The sequence below is a fragment of the Phalacrocorax aristotelis genome, chromosome 3 (genome assembly GCF_949628215.1).
Source record: "Phalacrocorax aristotelis chromosome 3, bGulAri2.1, whole genome shotgun sequence".
In the NCBI taxonomy this organism is placed as follows: Eukaryota; Metazoa; Chordata; class Aves; order Suliformes; family Phalacrocoracidae; genus Phalacrocorax; species Phalacrocorax aristotelis.
In genome coordinates this window covers 54,657,080-54,675,666 of record NC_134278.1, presented here as the reverse complement: position 1 = coordinate 54,675,666, position 18,587 = coordinate 54,657,080, and the positions used below count along the sequence as shown (strand labels likewise).

The 18,587-nt window shown below is 42.6% G+C and overlaps 1 protein-coding gene across 5 annotated transcripts in view; it reads right to left on the bottom strand.

Moving 5' to 3' along the window:
- Positions 1-18,587, bottom strand: part of DSE (dermatan sulfate epimerase) — a 37,150-nt gene extending 18,563 nt beyond the window's left edge. The window contains exons 1-3 of one of the 5 annotated variants that reach the window (XM_075087484.1): positions 18,458-18,587; positions 17,893-17,966; positions 4,201-4,669 (exon numbers count right to left, since the gene is read on the bottom strand). In XM_075087484.1, the coding sequence (XP_074943585.1) occupies positions 4,201-4,616 (416 nt within the window). In that variant the 5' untranslated portion in view covers positions 4,617-4,669; positions 17,893-17,966; positions 18,458-18,587. Of the gene's footprint in view, positions 1-3,772; positions 3,835-4,200; positions 4,670-17,892; positions 17,967-18,457 lie in introns of those variants that run through there. The other 4 variants (XM_075087487.1, XM_075087488.1, XM_075087485.1 and 1 more) reach the window with 4 other exon arrangements.

The following is an 18,587-nucleotide window of genomic DNA, read 5'->3' as shown; positions in this document are numbered from 1 at the left end:
GTAGTGAGTTTTTCACTGCTTTGTCCAAAACACAGAAACTGACCGGACTCTTATTTCTGCACGATGTGTGACTCCAATTACATCACTCCACTCAGCGCAGGAATGGGCCGAGGCGGCATATGGAAAGAATCACGAGTACTGATCCCCTCGGCCAAAAACGCACTTCTGGCGGGGAGTGCTCTAGGGGCTGGTCAGAGATAAAATGCCAGAAAACGCATCTACATCCTCTGTTCTCTGTAAAACAAGGTAATACAGCTTATATTTAAGGACAAACTTTCCCTAAGATTTTAGGCAGCACCTAGATATCAAATCCCAGGAAATGCAAGCGAGTTATTTAACACCAGCTCTTAATTTTTACAGGCAAACCCATTAAAGTTCATCTATATTTATTGGAATATCAATGCACTACATTTCCCTGCTCTTGTTTGTCTCCAAAACTTTGTCCGCTCCCATATTATTTCAGGTGACTGTTATAGTTAGCTGTTAGCCATTGCCCCTTTGTTTACTTTAAAATGTAAACCTACTCCAGGATGTAGCAATTACAGATGCTCTGTTATGAGCAGCATGCCTATCAACATCGGCTGTTATGACAAACAGCTCAAGCTCTGTTAGCCTACATGAATGTGAACTCAGTTAAGGGTGCACTTTATTATGTGATATAAAATTACTATCGTAATTGATGAAAAAAGCCAAAACCATTTAATTACATCCCCCTTCCGTGCATGCATCAATTACCAGTGGGCTTTCTCATAATTGTATCCTGAGATACTGAACTATTGACAACTCTCGCTAATGTAGAGATAAAATTTAAAATGTCACTCTCCTTAATCTCCTGGCATTCTGGGGCGAATAACCAGTGACATCTTAAACTATATTTATTTTACCCAGCTACTGCACACACTACCAAAATACACTTTTGTTTTCTGGTAAGGCTTAAATTTTATTTAATATCACCACAAAAATTAGAGGAAACTCATCCAACTGAATTTTTTTAATTCTAGAGCTATTTTAGAGTCAATGCCTTGTCAGCAGAAGTCAAAAGAAATCCAGATTATACCGGTGAAAGAATCAAGTTGTCAATAACGAATCTATATGACCACCAGATTTAACTTTCCAACACACGGTGATGAATCTGTCAGTGATAAAAAAACATTTTTTCCAGGCAATTTACACGGCAGTCTAGGCACCTGCATTACAGAGAAAGTCGAGAGAGAGAGAAGTTCCTCTGATTTACTTATCTTACTGACACCTCTCTGGACAAGCCCTCTTTACTGATGACATAAGGAGTTTTGCAGATGAACCTCTTAACATTCAAGGCTCAAAACATGGGCAACATCAAAACCACTCGTTCTTTCCACCCTCCTGATGGGAACACATGTGCCCTCAAACTATTTAGTAAGGATAATGTTTGTAATATACCACCCAGAATGATATTTTCCCCACAGTCAGAGACAAACTAAACATGCCTAAATGGACTGGACAAATTTCATTATTTTTTTTAAATCCCATTACTGTGACATTGCCAGAACAGTTCATGTACAGTCTTAGGCAGTGCTTAGATGCCATAACACCTAAATGCCTGCTAGAGCACTCAGGCCACAACTCTCCTATTTGCCATGTTTGTTCTCCTAGTCTTATCTTAAGTGGAGAAGTGTGTGCAGTAACCTGTTTTCTGGTACTTTTTAGTTGAGTTTCTTAGGAAAACCAGATTTACATAGTAAATCTGTCTGCCCATTCCTTCAGCTTGTGAACCTTCTGACCTATCTGAGCAAAGCTAGTCAGAGCAGTACATGCCTCAGAGATGTTACATTCCTACAGTTTCCTGAAAGCCACTGTTGGACAAGGGAGAGGGATCTGTACTGCCATCACTGATGGAGCTATAGTGTGAACTCCATGTTGACAGCATTTGGCCAAAAGTTCTCAAAGGGAAAAAAAAACAGAAACCAGATCCATGTTTCTGTCACAGCATTTGAAAAGCTGGCCAGTTGGAAGTTATACAAAGGGCAGCTTACCCCAGCCCTATTGCCTATGTTTCTGATTTCCTCCTCTGTACTTTCCCTGCTAAGCACATAGTACCCGCTTCTTTTGCAATGCGGAGAACCTTGATTAAAGCTTGATTGTTTGCTGAATGGCATGTCTACATCAGAAAGGAAAGATGGGAAAAGCATGGCTTCTCTTTCACTGAGGTAATACAAGATACTTGCAAGAGGAAAACAATAGTTTGGAGGAGCTAAGTATCATCACAGCCCAGTGGAAACAGGATATCTGCTCAGTTCTGATTGGTATCTGGTCAGCTGGGACAAAGGAGAACATTATGACACGGGACAGAGGAACCACAATTAACGCCAGGCAGGAATCACATGACACAAGGAACTGAAATGAGGTTATCGAGACAATGAGTGAGACATAGAAAACTGAGAAAGACAGACACAAATAAGCTCCACTACTCAAAATATTACTTGCTCCTCTTTCTTATTCCATTAACACAGACAGCCACGTAACTATGCATTTACACTACCCAAAGCAAGTTAAGAAAGAGTGCAAACAATGAAACTACAGAGGCAGGTGTTGACATTGGAGCAGTCTGTAGGTCCTGCTGGAGATGGTTACACCTTGGATTCACCTCTGTAGAGATCTACCCCTCTGCCAGTGTGCCAGGAGAAACACAGACTGCCTCTGGAGGCAAGTAAGACTGAAGCTTTGTATTGCTGTGCTTCAGTGGAAGATTTTGGAAATCACGACCATCCTGTTGTGCCAGTACCTTTCTTCCCAACTCCCATGCATCCTCCCTTCTGTGACATGCATGCAACTTAAGCCCAGTGTGTCACTCCTCTCTCTCACCACTTCTTTTGTTCTAGTTCCTGTACTTCTGTGGCATTGACCACTTTAATGCTTGGTATAGGGGAATCCCAACACTGTAATGCCTTTTAAATCATGCCCATCAGGAGGATATGGATCCCAAGTTATGCTAGCTCAAATCCAGCATAATTCCAATGACGGTCCACGGATGGATGCCATTTATAGGCCACTACTAGTTGGTCTGAACCCAAAGAACGGAAGGAATAGTATTCTGAGCAGTGAATACTGCTTGAACAGTTAATGCTTCTTCCTGTGCTGACTGGAAACCTGACTCAGACTTCTACTGAGCTGCTGTCACCACAGAGCTGTAGGACAGCAGCTGTGACAGAGGGAAGCAATGCCCCATCACAGCTCCAGCTCACTGCCCTGGACAGAAGCCAAAGTCCTGGCAAAGCCCACGTTTCCATCCTCTGACCTCCTCACAGAGGCAGCAACCCTGGGCCTCAGCCTACATGGGGCACCGGGTGGCAGCTGCTGCAGGGGGTAGGGGAAATGCGTCTGCCTGAGGAAAAAAGGGAGAAAAAGTGCTGGTGGGTTTGAGAAGGGAAGATCGGGTGAAGGAGAGAGACCTTGGGGTCCCAATTGCCAGACTCACTTGTACAGTGAGAACATTAACTTCTGTCCCCATAGAAAGGGTGTGGCACAGCGAGGACCAAATAACTCGTGGATGACATCTCACATCCAGGTCAAGGTAATCCAGGAGGTGGTCATCAAAATGCCAGTTACTCAGGCAGTTCCAGTAAAGTAATCAGATGGACAACTACCTTTATCATGCCCTAGCATGTCTTAAGGAGAGGCCCATGCCCATGAACTGTACAGCCAAGTGGACCTGCAAGTCTGAACTGAAGCTCAGACAGATATTAGAGCAGACTGCAGAAACTCACATGTCATTTATACCTACACCCAGTTATACCTTTTTCATAGGTCCCCCTTTCCTGAATTCTTCCACAGGAAGAACTATCCAAAAGATATGTACAGGCCTAGAAAAAAAGAGATTAAAGAATAACATGAAAATCAGGTGTGAAACCCTGCCTCCTGACTGGGAGTGGTTTGGGATTTTTCTTTTTTTTTTTTTTAACTTTACAGCAATTAGGATGGTACACAAAGGGCCACGCTCCTTCTTTCAGCATAAATCTGCAACTGGGTAGGTAAGTCCAGTGAAGGTGCAAAGCTGTGTGTCACTGCTGGTCGAGATGAGGATAAATGCATTCAGCAAGTTAGTCGCTGTTAAAGTGAACGTTAGAACAACTGAAAATATTTAGGCAATTCACTCATCCGCTCACTCCAACCGCAATCAGCTTATACAGTAAGAACAACTTAAAGAAAAAGACAAAAATCTACCAACTAGGCTGAGCCGCCATCCTCTCCATGTAATCCATGGCCATGCTGATGGCCTCAATGTTTTCAGGGTAGAGCACACAGAACATTGCCAGGGCCCCAAGGTTGTTGCCATAAATTTCATTCCACCGAGAGCTGAACTCCTTTGGGTCCCAGGGAGGAAGGTACTCCTGAGGATTCAACAGCATCGTTTGCACTGCCTCAGTCAGACGAGCCGCAATGTGCTGGTGCGTGGTGGCAGCCTGGAGACGCAGAGCCTCCACATCCCCTTTGGAGAAGTAGAGCATGGGGTAGCTGTCATAGTTTGCATTGACAAAAGGTACCATCGCGTCTGGGTCCTCCCTGGCACCGTAGGCAACGGCGAAGCAAACCGCATGTATGAAAAACACACTCGGGGCTCCCCGTGTGTGAGTCCTCATTGTGGCATCAGATCTCCAAGTCTCAATGGCAGCCAAACCATCTTTGAAATATCCTGTGGCAGATGGATGTGAAAGAGACAGTTAGAAAGTGAATCCGTGAGACACCACAGTTCAGGATGCTGTCTAGGAAATACGATTCTGTCTAGATTTAAAGAACCCCACATATTGACCAGGTGGCTTTCAAATCATTTCTGTATGAATACTTCAGACAAAATACCTCCTGAGCAATTAATCTTAAAAAAAAACCCTGTACACTTTGAAGAAAGCCCCTCCCTCCCACATCTTTCCCTCTAGTAGCTGTTACGAGGTGAAGCAACACACTGACAGCTCTTGTACTCAAGATTTCAAATAATTGCAATGGTGCCTAATAGAAGCAGTGCTGACTGTACTGGCAAGCAGAGAAGGGTGGGAGGGGAGGAGGAAGGGGGAGAGCCAGGGAGCTTGTGCTGGCAGCAGCCAAGCCTGCATGCTGCCTTGGCTGATGTTAGCAGCTGGAGAGGGAAGGATGAGGAATGCTGGAGGTTTGCGCTGGGGTCATTTTATACTGTGCTTGAGGCCTCCGGTTCTGACACGTCCTCGTTTTTAAAAAAAAAAAAAAAACCAAAAAAAACCACCGAGTCAGAAAGAAAAAAGAAAGCAGCAAAGCCTTAGAAAAATTGCTGAAATACTTTGCCTTCAGGGCATTTAGGGTTTTTGCATTATTATTATTTTTCTAAGAGGCTCTCCATTTTGCATGTGGAGGTTTACTGCCAGCTATGAAGAAGGCTGAATGTTGAATTCAAGTGCATATTTTCTTATGTACATGACTCCTCAAAATGCAATCAAATGGCAAATCTATGCAGAGGTTAAGTGCAAGTATTTAAACATAGTAAGTTACTTCGTAAAAATTACTAACTATCTAGCCTGAAGTCTCAGATAAAACATAGCTAGGATCCCCCTGAGGAAAGCCAGCAAATTCCTAGAATTCTTCCGAGGGGAAAGGTTACAGAAAGCAGACCCGAGAAAGACAGCTTTATGTAAATAATGAACAGTAGTTTTCAATTATTAAAAGGAGAAATAGAAGGAAAGAAAAATCTAAAAACAAATATGAATTTTTTTTTTCCATGGAAAACCTGTTTCATAGGATTCAGTCATAAAACTCATAAGAAGCTGAAGTACAAAGCAACCTTTTATTCCTCCCCACAGCTCCCTATCTATAGATGCCAACATTTTCGAACAGAAACTTAGGCTGCTAAAACCTTACTTAAAGACCCACATCCTGATTCAAGAACGTCATTAGTAAGTGCATAGACAATAAGACAACCTTGACAGACTGGGTCCCTCCATGACTACTGGGTATACAGACCCTCCACAGATGCTTGGGTTCAGCTCCTAAAATTAATTTGGGAGCAAGCGTCTTTGGCCAAGAAGTACATCTTTTCTTATGCATTCCTGCCTAGGGTAAAAATAATACTGCACCCTATAACTGCCTACATTTATATATTTCAGTGCATAGCATAATTGCTTTAACAGAGCCTAACGGAAGATGACATTTTCATAGTATTTTAATGCATTTTGCAAGTAAGTTTTGCCCTTTTTTGGATGTAAACCAATCATTACAGGACACAGTCTGCAGATCACAGGGCATTTTATTTGGAAATACTTTTACTATATCTACATAGTCTCTCACCACATACACACATAAAGAAACATGCACCGTACTTTATCCAAATGTACTCATGTCTACTCGCATTCTCATCTATAAGGAAACCATACAACAGTATATTTTGAAAGGAAGGAGGTAAAAAACAGCCAAACCAGTACATTGTTTGAAGCATAATGTCATTTTTTTAACTGTTGAAAAGAACTGCTTTTTCATAATTAGGAAAAAAAAAAAACAAAATACCAAAAATACCTCTAATTTTTTTTGTGATGATCATACACTGAAACAGCTTACACAGTCAGTAAAGACTCCCAGCCAGCAGCAAGGACTTCATGCATTCTTTTCCTCACTTTGATTTCTGTGAGTACTTCTGCACATTAATGACAACTAAGCACATACATAAATTTAGGGATGGTTCTAAGAGTTCCCTAAATTAGGGTCTTTCTGACCAGAGATTATGGAACACAGAGACAGATTTCCCAGAACTCCTTCTTTTTAAACCTGGACACACACTTCCCAGCATTTCACCATCATCAAACACCTGCAGTGTTGTCTAAAATTCATAGTCTGTATTTTAAGAATTCATGAACCACCCTCATTTTCTCCCCTCATGCACGTGTGCATTGAATGGAGAAGGTAAACCACTTTTTCACCTTGTACATAAGAAGCGACCACCATACCACATTGTTTAGATTAACAACAGCCTAACAGGAAAACTGACCTATAGTATATTCATAGGCAGCATACCCAGAGTCAAGATCTGGAATATCTTGTGATGACAGCAGGGCTACAAAGTAATTTTTATTTATTCTTGGTTAAATCACACTGACAGCCTTCCTATGAAATGAAGACATTAACCCGTGGCTGCTACAGCCACGATTCGGTAAAGCCAGTGAGCCCTGTCCCATAACTTTGCAGGGCTCAGCTTGGTGTGACTGGTGGATGGGAGGAGGCAGCTAGAAAGGAGTCCACCTTCCTTTCCATGCAAACCTCTGTGGAGGCCCCAGCCACAACTACATGGAGAGAATCATCCATGTGAAACCCCAGGATCGCATGACTATGGCTCAAACCATGCTACAGAGCGAGGAAAGCGAGGAAAAAGAGACACATTTTCTCATCTGTGATGTCTTTAAAAGCAGGACCAGCAAAAGCAATAATGAAAACAATCACAAAGCTCCAAACAGAATAAACGTGTGGATTTGCAATAAAAACTATCCCCCAGACAGTGAGGAAATACAAACTGGATGGTTCTGGATACAGCTGTGACAAACCAACCCCGCAGGGATTTCTAACAGCCAAACTGCCTTCAACCATGCACACCATCAAGCACTTCGCTGACTAGGTCCAGACCTGACCACACACCTCCTTGCCTTACTGACTCAACCAGGTAACTCCGAAGGGCTACTGGGCATGATCACCATTCCTCAGCTCAGCAGCTCTTTAGAAACTACACCGATTTTGATAAGACAGATAAAAAAACACATCAAAAATTATCAGGTGGTTGCAAAAGAACCAAAGCACCTTCATCAGAGGAATGTGACCAAACCAGTAATATTTAGGGACTCTTTAGAATTCATTACAGTGGTATAAATGTACCTGTGGGAGGGGGAAACAACCCAAAATAAAACACCAAGCCAAAACCACTGAAGCAGAATGCATATTCAACTGTATTAAACTCTATACTTCAAGGTTTCCTTAATTAACTGAACTGCATACTGAAAGCTAAAGAAACACGTAGCACTGTTCAAAGACACACATATAAACTGTGATTGTCTGCACAGCTTAGGTGAAGGCATACATGTAATAATAACTGGCCACATAAGCTCCAGCTTACCCGTTGTGAGCAAACCTGCTACAAGTTTGTTTGATACACAGGGCCTAAAAGAATAGGAGCCTGGGCTTTCTGATCACTTAACTTGAACTCACCATACTATTTTTTAAAGTTAAAAGAATTCCTTACTCTCATATTACACTCCATCATTACCAGCCACATCTTCCAAGAAAAACTTTATCAAGCAACTCAACCTTTTCTGAAAATGAGGGGTTTTATTCAGTTTGGAAACCATGACCTGATAAATATTGAAAATTAAAAGGAGTGTGAAGAATGCTTGGCCATGGAACAAAATGCTAATATACAATGTGCTTTGAAAAGGTTGTCAGTTAGTCCTAGATAGAAAGACTGTTTGCCATGATTTCCACTCTATTGCCAGCAGAAACAAACAGTAAAGAACATCAATTTTTCTAGAAGAAACAGACTAAATCTTAACTATTTCAGTTCTCCCCATCTGCATCAATGAGTAGATGTTCAACTGCATCAAAGTATTGTAAAACTGATGCCAGGAACTGAACTGGACATTGGTTTACACAATTAAGTTCATCAAATACAGTTGGTTTGGTACACTATTTAAAGGAAAAGAGGGGCCCTGTTTACTCCTACCACTTGGGCACAGAAAGGGTGCTCCAGCAGTGACAGCAGAGGAGTGGGAGCAGGCAGCGGAGGGGAATAAGGACGGCACCATTAGGACCATCAGCTGGCACAGCTATCCTTGCAGCAATCTGATCTTCTTGTGGATCTTTACAAAAATAAAAACATGTAATGAATTGTGGCTTTCTGCAGTATCAGCTCTGAAGAGCCACTATGCTTTGTGGATGCTTTTTGCTGGGTCAACACCTGTATCACTTCTTAAAAAGCAGAAATCACAGATGTCTCTTCTAGCATCTCCAACACTGGTCCATGACTCACTCTGACAGGGGTATCTCATCAACATTTACAGCCAAGAACAGAAGAGAACAGGTGGGGTTGCTGGTGACTAAAACTTCCACGAACTGGAGGCATCACAACACCACAGATTACTCAAGTTTCTGAATAGAAGAGCTTCCCAGAGCCCAGTGCTGGGACGTGAACAAGTCAGACCTGCCCACTCAGTCACACCAGGAGTGACTGTCAAAGCACTCTGCTCCTGCCTACACTCATTGAGGTCATGGGCCCTCTTCCACCTCACTGCATACCCTGGAGAAGGCTAACGCTCCAACGGTAGCAGGCGTCTCCAGCTGGAAGAAGGTGGATGGATTTACACCCTTGGGGAGAGCTAGGTTTCTCATTCCCATGCTGCCTTCTCCTAGATTGCTCAGGAGATGCTGCAGGCAAACTCCTCGCATCTCTCCTGCAGGTATGCTGGCTTTCCTCTGAACCGCTCTGCAAAGTGCCTAGCTGCCTCCAGAGAAGGTAAGAGAAGCCCTGACACTCAGCTCGAGCATCCAACCTGTATGCCTGTAAGAAAAAAACTATATATTTAATCTAGTTTAAAACTCAAAATTACCATTTAAAGACTTATCTCCACAGATTTTACAACTTTTTGCCTTCTTTTGGGCAGCTCCTATTTCCCGCAAAGGCTACAGATCTCTTTAGTGCTACCTGAATTACCTCCACAAGTGTTTGGGTAAGAACTGTGTTCAAATATTTAGTGGAAAATCTGTTCCACCATACTACAAAAAAGCAAATCTTCAGGTTCAGCCTGAGAACTTTCACCCTAGGCAATGACCTCTGAATCAGCAAGGACTTACTTAACTTTCATAATTTTTTTGTATCACTTCTTGATTAATTATTGAAAGTAGACTTTTTCTACTCAGTTTTTTGTAATGCTTGTAATTGTAATGCTCAATTTCATGTTGAACAACAGTATCCCTATACTTTTGTCACAACTTAAATTACATAAGATTGCCTTGTTAAACCGTTCAAAAGTATTAGTACTGAAACAAGCTATTTTAGCACCCAATGCTAAAACAGGTAAGAGTATCAGAAATACTTTAACAAGAAATGGTCAACCACCAGCAGCAGCTGCTGCCATACCAATACAGAGAAACTAATAGATAATGGGACAAGATACCATGCACATCTTGTTGCAGCATTAAACAGAGATGGGTGTGCATCTTTTTGTATTGATGCTGACAGCTGCCAAAACATAATGCTTGCCATAAGGAGTGCTAGATTAGATCACAGTGGAGAAAAGCAAACTTCTCTAGGAACGCTTTTTGGGCACTTTGTCCAAATACCTCAAATAATTAGCAAATCTTTTCATACAGACTGCAGTTGACTTTGTTGCTGGTAAGAGGAGCAGCATCTATAAAACTGAATTAATCAGCTGGAAATGGTAGTGTTTTAAAATCATGACATTTACATCAGATGGAGAGCTATTTTGTCCCACACTGTCAGTTTTACCACTGATCTAAGTATTTTGCAAACGTAATTGAAAATGGGAGAGCAATTAAGCCCTCTAACTGAATCCAATTATATTTATGTACTAAAAAATGCAGGGTAAGTCCATGAAAACAGAGAGGTGAAAGGGTCAACAGAGACTAATTCCCATATATATTGCCATTTGGTTCCTACTCACTCACAGAAACATATCTGACATAGCAAAATTAGGTGGCAGACAGAGCCGGACCAAGAAAGCTATAAAATTATCTTTGCACTGTAACAATCAGAATAAATCTACTGACCAAAGACCCAAACCGTACAGTTCCCACATCAGCAAGTAGTACAGCTAAGTCCCTCTCAAAGCTGTGGGGCTGGACACCAGTGCAGGAAACTCCCATGTCCCAAGATATGAGCAGTCAGGAGTCCTTCTTCCGCCCACCTTTCGGTGATAGTGAGATGAAACCAGTGACCCTCTGCTTCCAACAAAAATGCTGGAAAGGTGTAAAAAATCACTGCTTACAACTTGAAAAATACCTATTACGACCTTAACCACCAGGGGACATTACTTCACTTCTTCCTCTGTTTTTTTTCACTATGAGAAATACGTTACATCACAATTATATAATGCCAAAGGTATTTAAAAGCTTAAATACTGAAATCGCAAATATAATTCAGAATCAAATCTACAATAAGTAAAGTATAGCTTATGTACCCAGGTGTAGTATCGCACTTGTTCTGAAGTGATCTGAAATAGCTTGGAGGAAGCTTTGTATCAGCTTACATGTCTGAATAACAATTGTACTATGAAAACCATATAGGCAACCAGAAACAACCAGTTCCTATAGGAATTATCAGTATATGACATCATGTCAGTAGTCAAGATTTAAACTCATGTCTGTCCTTTGATCTGTGCACAAAAATTCAGTGGGTCTATTTAGAACAGTATGCAGCCGTATGATACCATCATTCTGGGAGAATGGAGGGTTGTATTCATTCTCCACCATGCTACAGATAGGACAGCAACTGCAAAGCCTCTTTATAAGTTTACAGTAGGATGTCTAAGGTATCTGTGAGAGAAGTTTCATCTGTTTATTCCTTTCATTTCAAAGCTTATTTGTCTATTTCACCACTGTATATATAAATTAACAGGGCACACGCATGCGCACACTGCATAACCTTCTCTCTGCCTCAAGCAAAAACAAAATTTCAATTGTCTGTATGCCCAAACCATGACCCGGGAGTTTGGAATTTTCTTCTATTTTATGATTTATCCTACCATATAAATTCTTTCTCAATAATTTTTTGGTTGCACTAACATTACTATTCCTAACCCTTACTGGGAGCTTTTATTCCATACTTCACTGTATGGAATGAGTAAGGAAGTAATTTTGATATCCAGAATCCTGAAGGCGACCATTCCCCACCAGTACAGACATGCCTGTTAAGGCATTCACATTCAGTGAATGAAAGCTCAGTCATTTTTACCATCAAAGGCATAAAACTATAAGCTACCACATAAAAGACTTCCTTTAGAGTACGAGCACTTTGTCCTGAGCTCAAGTACTTTTAAAAGGCCATTTTGATAATTAAAAATATAGTTATTTTTTTGCAGAAATGTTTTCGCAGATGCTAACACTAACGGAAGACAGTTTGAGGATTTTCACATAGGCCAAAAAGATATATTAACTACGTTTGGCCATTCCATTGTCCCCCTGTACTCGGCACTGGTGAGGCCGTACCTCAAATACGGTGTTCAGTTTTGGGCCCCTCAATACAAGGACATTGAGGTGCTGGGGCATGTCCAGAGAAGGGCAACAAAGCTGGTGAAGGGTCTGGAGAGCAAGTCTTACGAGGAGAGATTGATGGAACTGGGGCTGTTTAGCCTGGAGAAGAGGAGGCTGAGGGGAGACCTTATCGCTCTCTACAACTACCTGAAAGGAGGATGTAGCAAGGTGGGGGTCGGTCTCTTCCCCCAAGTAACAAGTGATAGGACAAGAGTTGCACCAGGGGAGGTTTAGATTAGATATTAGGAGAAATTTCTTCACTGAAACGGTTTGTCAAACATTGGAACAGGCTGCCCAGGGAAGTGGTGGAGTCACCATCCCTGGAAGTATTTCAAAGATGGGTAGATGCAGTGCTTAGGGACAATGTTTAATGGTGGACTTGGCAATGTTAGGCTAACAGTTGGACTTGATGATCTTAAAGGTCTTTTCCAACCTAAACTATTCTATGAATCTATGATTAATGTCCCAGAAGTCAATCAAACCACTCACCCATCTATCATATTATTACAGCATGTAGGGCACTTTTGGGGCCCAGGACTATGACAGTAACAGACACTGCAGAAACACAGAAAAAAAGCACCTGTAATAATTTGGTTTGTGACAGTGTATTAATTTGGCAGCTGCTAAGAAGTAACGCGTGCTTCTGGCCCATGCACATAGACCCATTCAGGGGATCTGTAAGGGTGTGAACCCTTTGGTGTGAAGTATCAGAAACCATGCTTAGGCTTTCACCTGACAGCAACCTACAACCCAAAAGCGCAACTGGGCCTCACAAGAGGAAGCGAGCAACGGGAGAGATTATTTGAGGTAAGCGAGAGCGTGGTCTCTGCATGGATTGAGTGCTACAACCACTGTGCGCAGGAAGAGCTGGAAAACCTTCAGAGGGTGACTGCAATGCCCAGGAGGCGCAAATAAAGGCCAGAAAAAAAACAATCATACACGCGAAAGAGGAAAGCCAATTTCACTGCTGTCAAAGAAGAATTCCTCCTTGTGCGCAATCCAGCGCACTCAGACTGCTACATGCCGTGCAGCTTCTCTCACTTTTTAGGAGGCTGATTACAGCTCCAGAAACTTCTGATACTGAGACTAGTGTTTCCACTTCTGACTCCAATTTTGATCCTCTTTTCCAACTAATACTTCTTTGCTGGCCTTGACCTTTACTCTCCCCACACTTGTAAATGTTTTAAGTCCCCTGGCTTGTTGTTCTTCTCTACTATGTATAATTAACAGTTTTAATTTTTTCTGCTTATTGTTTTTATTATCCTTCATTCAATTGCCTCCAATATTGGCAATTTGTTGAAAATGAATGAAGTGTTTCCACTGCAGTTCTACAAAACCAGTTCTTGCTTTCTGTATATCTGTATCTATCTAAAGACTTCGGTAGCTGAAGACATCACATAAATACTTTTATTTGTAAAACATTTCCACAGGACATCATATTAATAGACAGGAATTCTAAAACGCATCACATCCTTTAGTTGCTATGGGATCAAAATGCATTTTGTTTCCATATCCTGTTTATGACTTAGTCTTGCACACAAAACTATATTAAAATGGTATTTATTATTTATGTTGAAGTATTGTGACAGCATATAGGAGCACCAGCAAAGTCCAAAGGCACCTATGCTAGTCAATTTATGAACCTAAAAAGACTGCAATCTAAGCAATTTAAATCAACCCTTGCTTTTATATTACCTACATATAATCTTATGATATGTGTATGCACATAGAACTGCTCTTTCATTTGCTACAGGGTAAACGCCTCTCTGTTTCTAGACCTAAACTGCACCACTTTACCTCACAGTCACTTTTCACTGCAGATCAAGATGCCATTCATTATTATTGGTACAAATCTGTTGTCACCTCTGCTGTTTTCATCTGTTATCTCATTATCTACATTTTCTATATATATATATATCTAGATGTAGCATGTAGTTTATCTATCTATCTATCTATCTATCATAGATATAATACATATGTACCCAGATGCATCTGATTCTTTTCACAGTACAAACTTGGAGAAACAATAAAATGTATTGTCCTGTAGTTTCTTCGGGATTATTGCTGTCTTCACTGCTGCCCAGAATACCCTCAATAAAAAGACACAATTACATTTTCATTGACAAAATCCTCATATGCAGATGGAGTTAAAAGGCTGTATTAATCGTGCAAAATTTAGCTACTCACAATTGGCATAACCAATTTGTGTGAGTAGGCATCAACACAACCATTAAATTACAGGTTAATTATGAAATTTAGAATTGTGTAATCTCATTTCTGACCTTGAGTTGTGCTAGCATGGCTTTTGCAGCAGAACTGAAACCTGACAGATCGTTCTGGCAAAAAAAAATGTGATGCACCTTAGTTAAAAGGATCTGATTAAAAAGCTTTAAAATGTCATGACATCTACAGAAGTGCTTTCAAACAACTTCTGAAAACACTTTAACAACTCTACACAGCCATTTGATTACAAGACTTAAGAGGGCATACCAGGTTTATATCAAACGTTCAGCATATTTACTATTCCTGGTTAAAAAAAAACAAAAACAAAACAAACAAACAAAAAAACCCAAAACCCTCCCAAGAACATATACCAGGACAACTGTGGTGCAAGAACTCTCATGTTAAAATTAGGTTTATCTGGTACTGAAATACAATACCTGCCTGAGTCATGACCAAGGTCCCTACAATCCATTGCCTGCTCTACATACTGCTATTGCCAGTTCCTACTGTATACTCTGTGAGTCTAAGCAAGGGGAAAAAAGGAAGAAAGACCAAAGAAAAGGAGTTTCAGGCTGTGTACATAATGGCCGCATTGTGCCTGGGCACACCTGACCACGTCCCAAGAGCGGATGAAAGCGCGCTGTCAGCACCTGATGTGATGAGCTATTTCCAGCACTCTGTCCTTCACGTGGTTCCCAAAGGGACCAGACCCCTCCGCCAGCTCTCCGTTACCAACATTTCTGCTAAACTTCTACTGACAAAGCATTCATGAGAAAGGTCCCAAGTTACATCAGCTACATCTCCTTTTTCCTAGCAGCCTTTAATCCCCTCCTTTGCTCTGTTCCCATCCTGAGCAGATAACCGAGTTTGGCCAAAGTGCCCTGCACAAGGGTTTGGGGTTTTTGCTAATGCAGCTCTGTCACACCTCACCCACCATTAGCTGGGCTAACAGCCATCGGGACGAAACTTAGCCCCCTAAGCAGAAAAGAAGCTCAAAGGAAGGATTTTCCACCAAATATTGAGCCTATTTATAATAAATACGTGGCTATGGACTTGAACACAAAGTGGCACCATGGTTTGACAGCTTTAGCGGGCTACGCTACTCTAACTAAGCTCTTTTATCTAACTCAGCTGAATGGAGACAGCAGAGAAAGTATACAGAGCCAGGACACACTTGCTGCTGAGATATCATATTTACCAATTAAATACAACTTGCTAAGCAAAAGTCATATTCTCTTTCTCTCCAGCCATTTGGATTACCAAGTCTAAACCAGGAAACAATGGCGACAGGAAGTTTTTTCTTCGTTTTTTTTTAATCCCTTCAGAAGAAAAACAGGGAAAATTGGCTTTATTTCTTGCAAAATGTCCAGGAACAATAGCAGTAGTAACTAAATTTTTTTCTGCTCATTGCTAGAGTATGTTGTGGGTGCCAGATGTGCAAGTTTCCACACACAAGCCTAGGAATGTGACTCAGTTTTAGCTAAATGCAGTCACTTCTGAGAGGAGGAACACTTCAATTTTACAGACTCATTTACAGCCTCATTTAACCCTAGTTCTCACTGCTCAGACTGCTGGGTACTGATGGATGGGACCATTTCTCCACCAGCATATAAACTCAGTACGTTCATGCACAGCCCAACAGCTGCCTGGTGATGCAAATGACTTTCTACCACCACTGATCTAGGCTTTAATTGAATTCAGTTTTGAGAAAGCTTATGCGCTTGCTGCATTTCTTTTCCTTGAGGAGAAGAAATGGTACACACAGACCTCATGGGCACGGTGTTTCTAAAGGCGTGAGCCTTTAGAAAGTACTAAACCCGAAATGTCACTCTAAAACTAGCTGTTAGCTACTCCTTTCTACCTATAACTGCATGCAACCGACGAGAGTCACACCTAACATTTAGCCAGGTAATTAAACACATTTTCCTGTCCATTGTGGTGCGGACATTTACTGAGTATCTAGTTAGAATAGCTAATACACATTGTAATAATCACTGAGCTCGCTTAGGCAAAGTTTATCAACTTTTACCACAGGAAATCAATTTGTTCTGTTCATGTATTTCTTCCTTTGCAACCCACATTCTCTATAAGCGAAGAACAGGTTTTAGAAGAGATTGTATATGAATACGCAGCGGAAAACCAGTACCAAGTGTCTTCTGAGGTCAGTCTCCACAGTACAGGATACAGATATGTTTATAAAATATTCTCATCTCTGGCTCTTGTATTAAATGGCAGCACTCAGGTGCTTTTTAATTTCCCTATGGCAATTCAAAATTATGCAAAGTATCACAATGCTTCAAACAAAACAATATAAGCAAGCTCTTATTTTGAATAACGAGAAAAGAAAATTTTCTCGTTAACATTTTCTTAAAGTACCAGGAGTTCTGTCCCAGTAAAATACACTGTGATTATTATATTTTGGTTTCACACCCTAGCAAAGTTTACAGAAAGTCAAGAAAATCCCAATCCAGAACTGCTACTTTATTGACTTCCACTAAAAACAGCTAATTTAGGTCGCTGAAAAAAAAAAACACATATAAGCAATGACACACAATAAAAGAAGTCACAGTTGAAACAATATTTAGCACTTCTGTAGAAAAATGCACTCAAGGATCTCCAAGTAGTTAAGAAAGAAATTAGTTAATTAAACTTCTCAACACCCCTGTGAAGCAAGCAAGCGCATTTATCTGTTTTACGAGGAAGGAAACAGAGCCATGAAGAGGTGGAGTGACTTGCCCGAGGCTACCCAGCAAGAGTCTTTCAGACTAATAAACAGCATCTAAATTATTGATTCCCACTGCTGCCCTTCAGCTGAAGTGTTCCTTTTTTGAACTACTGCACTGAGTTACAATAATTGTTGGCATGATAAACATAATGTGGCAATATTTAGCCGAGATTTTCTTTGTCTTTGTTTAGACTACATTAAAACTTCAGCGTTATTTACATTGCAATTGATCTGCTTAGGGTGACCAAAAATCTCCAACTAGCTGAGCAATATTTCCTGTATTTCATTCACAGTCGTATCTGTTTCTTACAGTGCCATTACTTATCCGAAAAAGAAGCTACTCCAGCTACGAAAACACCATGGCTTTATATCGCTTCAAGAGAGAGTGACGGAGAAGTGGAGGGAATGGCTACTTTCATTCATACCAAACCGAATTTCAAGAGCTGGCATGAGATGCACCAAGTGATGATGCATCGCTTTCATACAACAGCTAAAGGAATTGCGACTTGCTATCCTGGAGCTGAGGAGACCGAGCTTCATGAGTTAACAACTGTGGTCCCAGGGCACTTGGGGCTTCTCCAACCAAAAAAAAAAAGAAAGAAAGAAGAAGAAAAAAAAAAAGTGGCAGGAAGTTGCATCGTGCAAATCGCTCTTTTCCTGCCTCTCAGCTTCCCCAGGTGCAAGGCAGGGATGCTGCCGCTTACCTTTCACACACGCATGTTTGGGAGGCTTAACTCGTCAGGCGCAGGCTCGGCGGCTCCGGCGTGAACGCCCGGCGCTGCGGGAGAGCGGAGCGCGGTTACGGACGGCGCCGGCGGCGCGGCTCTCGCCGGGCTGCCGCCCCGCACGCAGCTCCCCCGGACACGCGGGGCCCACCCCGCCAGCTGCCCGGCGCCTCCGGGGGGCCCTGACAGCACCCCCGCACCGCCACGCCGCGCCGCCCTCCGCGGCCCGGAACGGCCCGTGGCTGGAGGCAGCTCCCCGCGGGACGGGACGGGACGGGACGAGACGGCCGCCACCCGCACCCCCTCCCGCTCCCGCACCGGCGCGGCGCCGCCCGCGCCCACAGCGCGCCCCGGGGATGGGGACACATGCGGCCGGGGGAGCGCTGGGTCCGACCTCCCCCTTCCCAAATCCGCCGGGAACCGGTGCTCCCGGGGCCGCCCCGCAGCCAGCCGCCCCGGAGCCTCAGAGACGGGACGGCGGGAGGGGGGAGCGGAGGGGAGCGGGGCGCTGCCCCGCACCGCACCGCACCGCACGGACACTCACCGGCGGCGGCCCCTGCTCGGCGCGGCCCCAGCCCCGGCAGCCAGAGCGCCTCTCCTCCGCAGCCCCGGGGGACGGAGCGGGGGGCGCGTTTTTCAACTCAGGCTGAAAGTGACTGCCCCCCTCCCGCTCC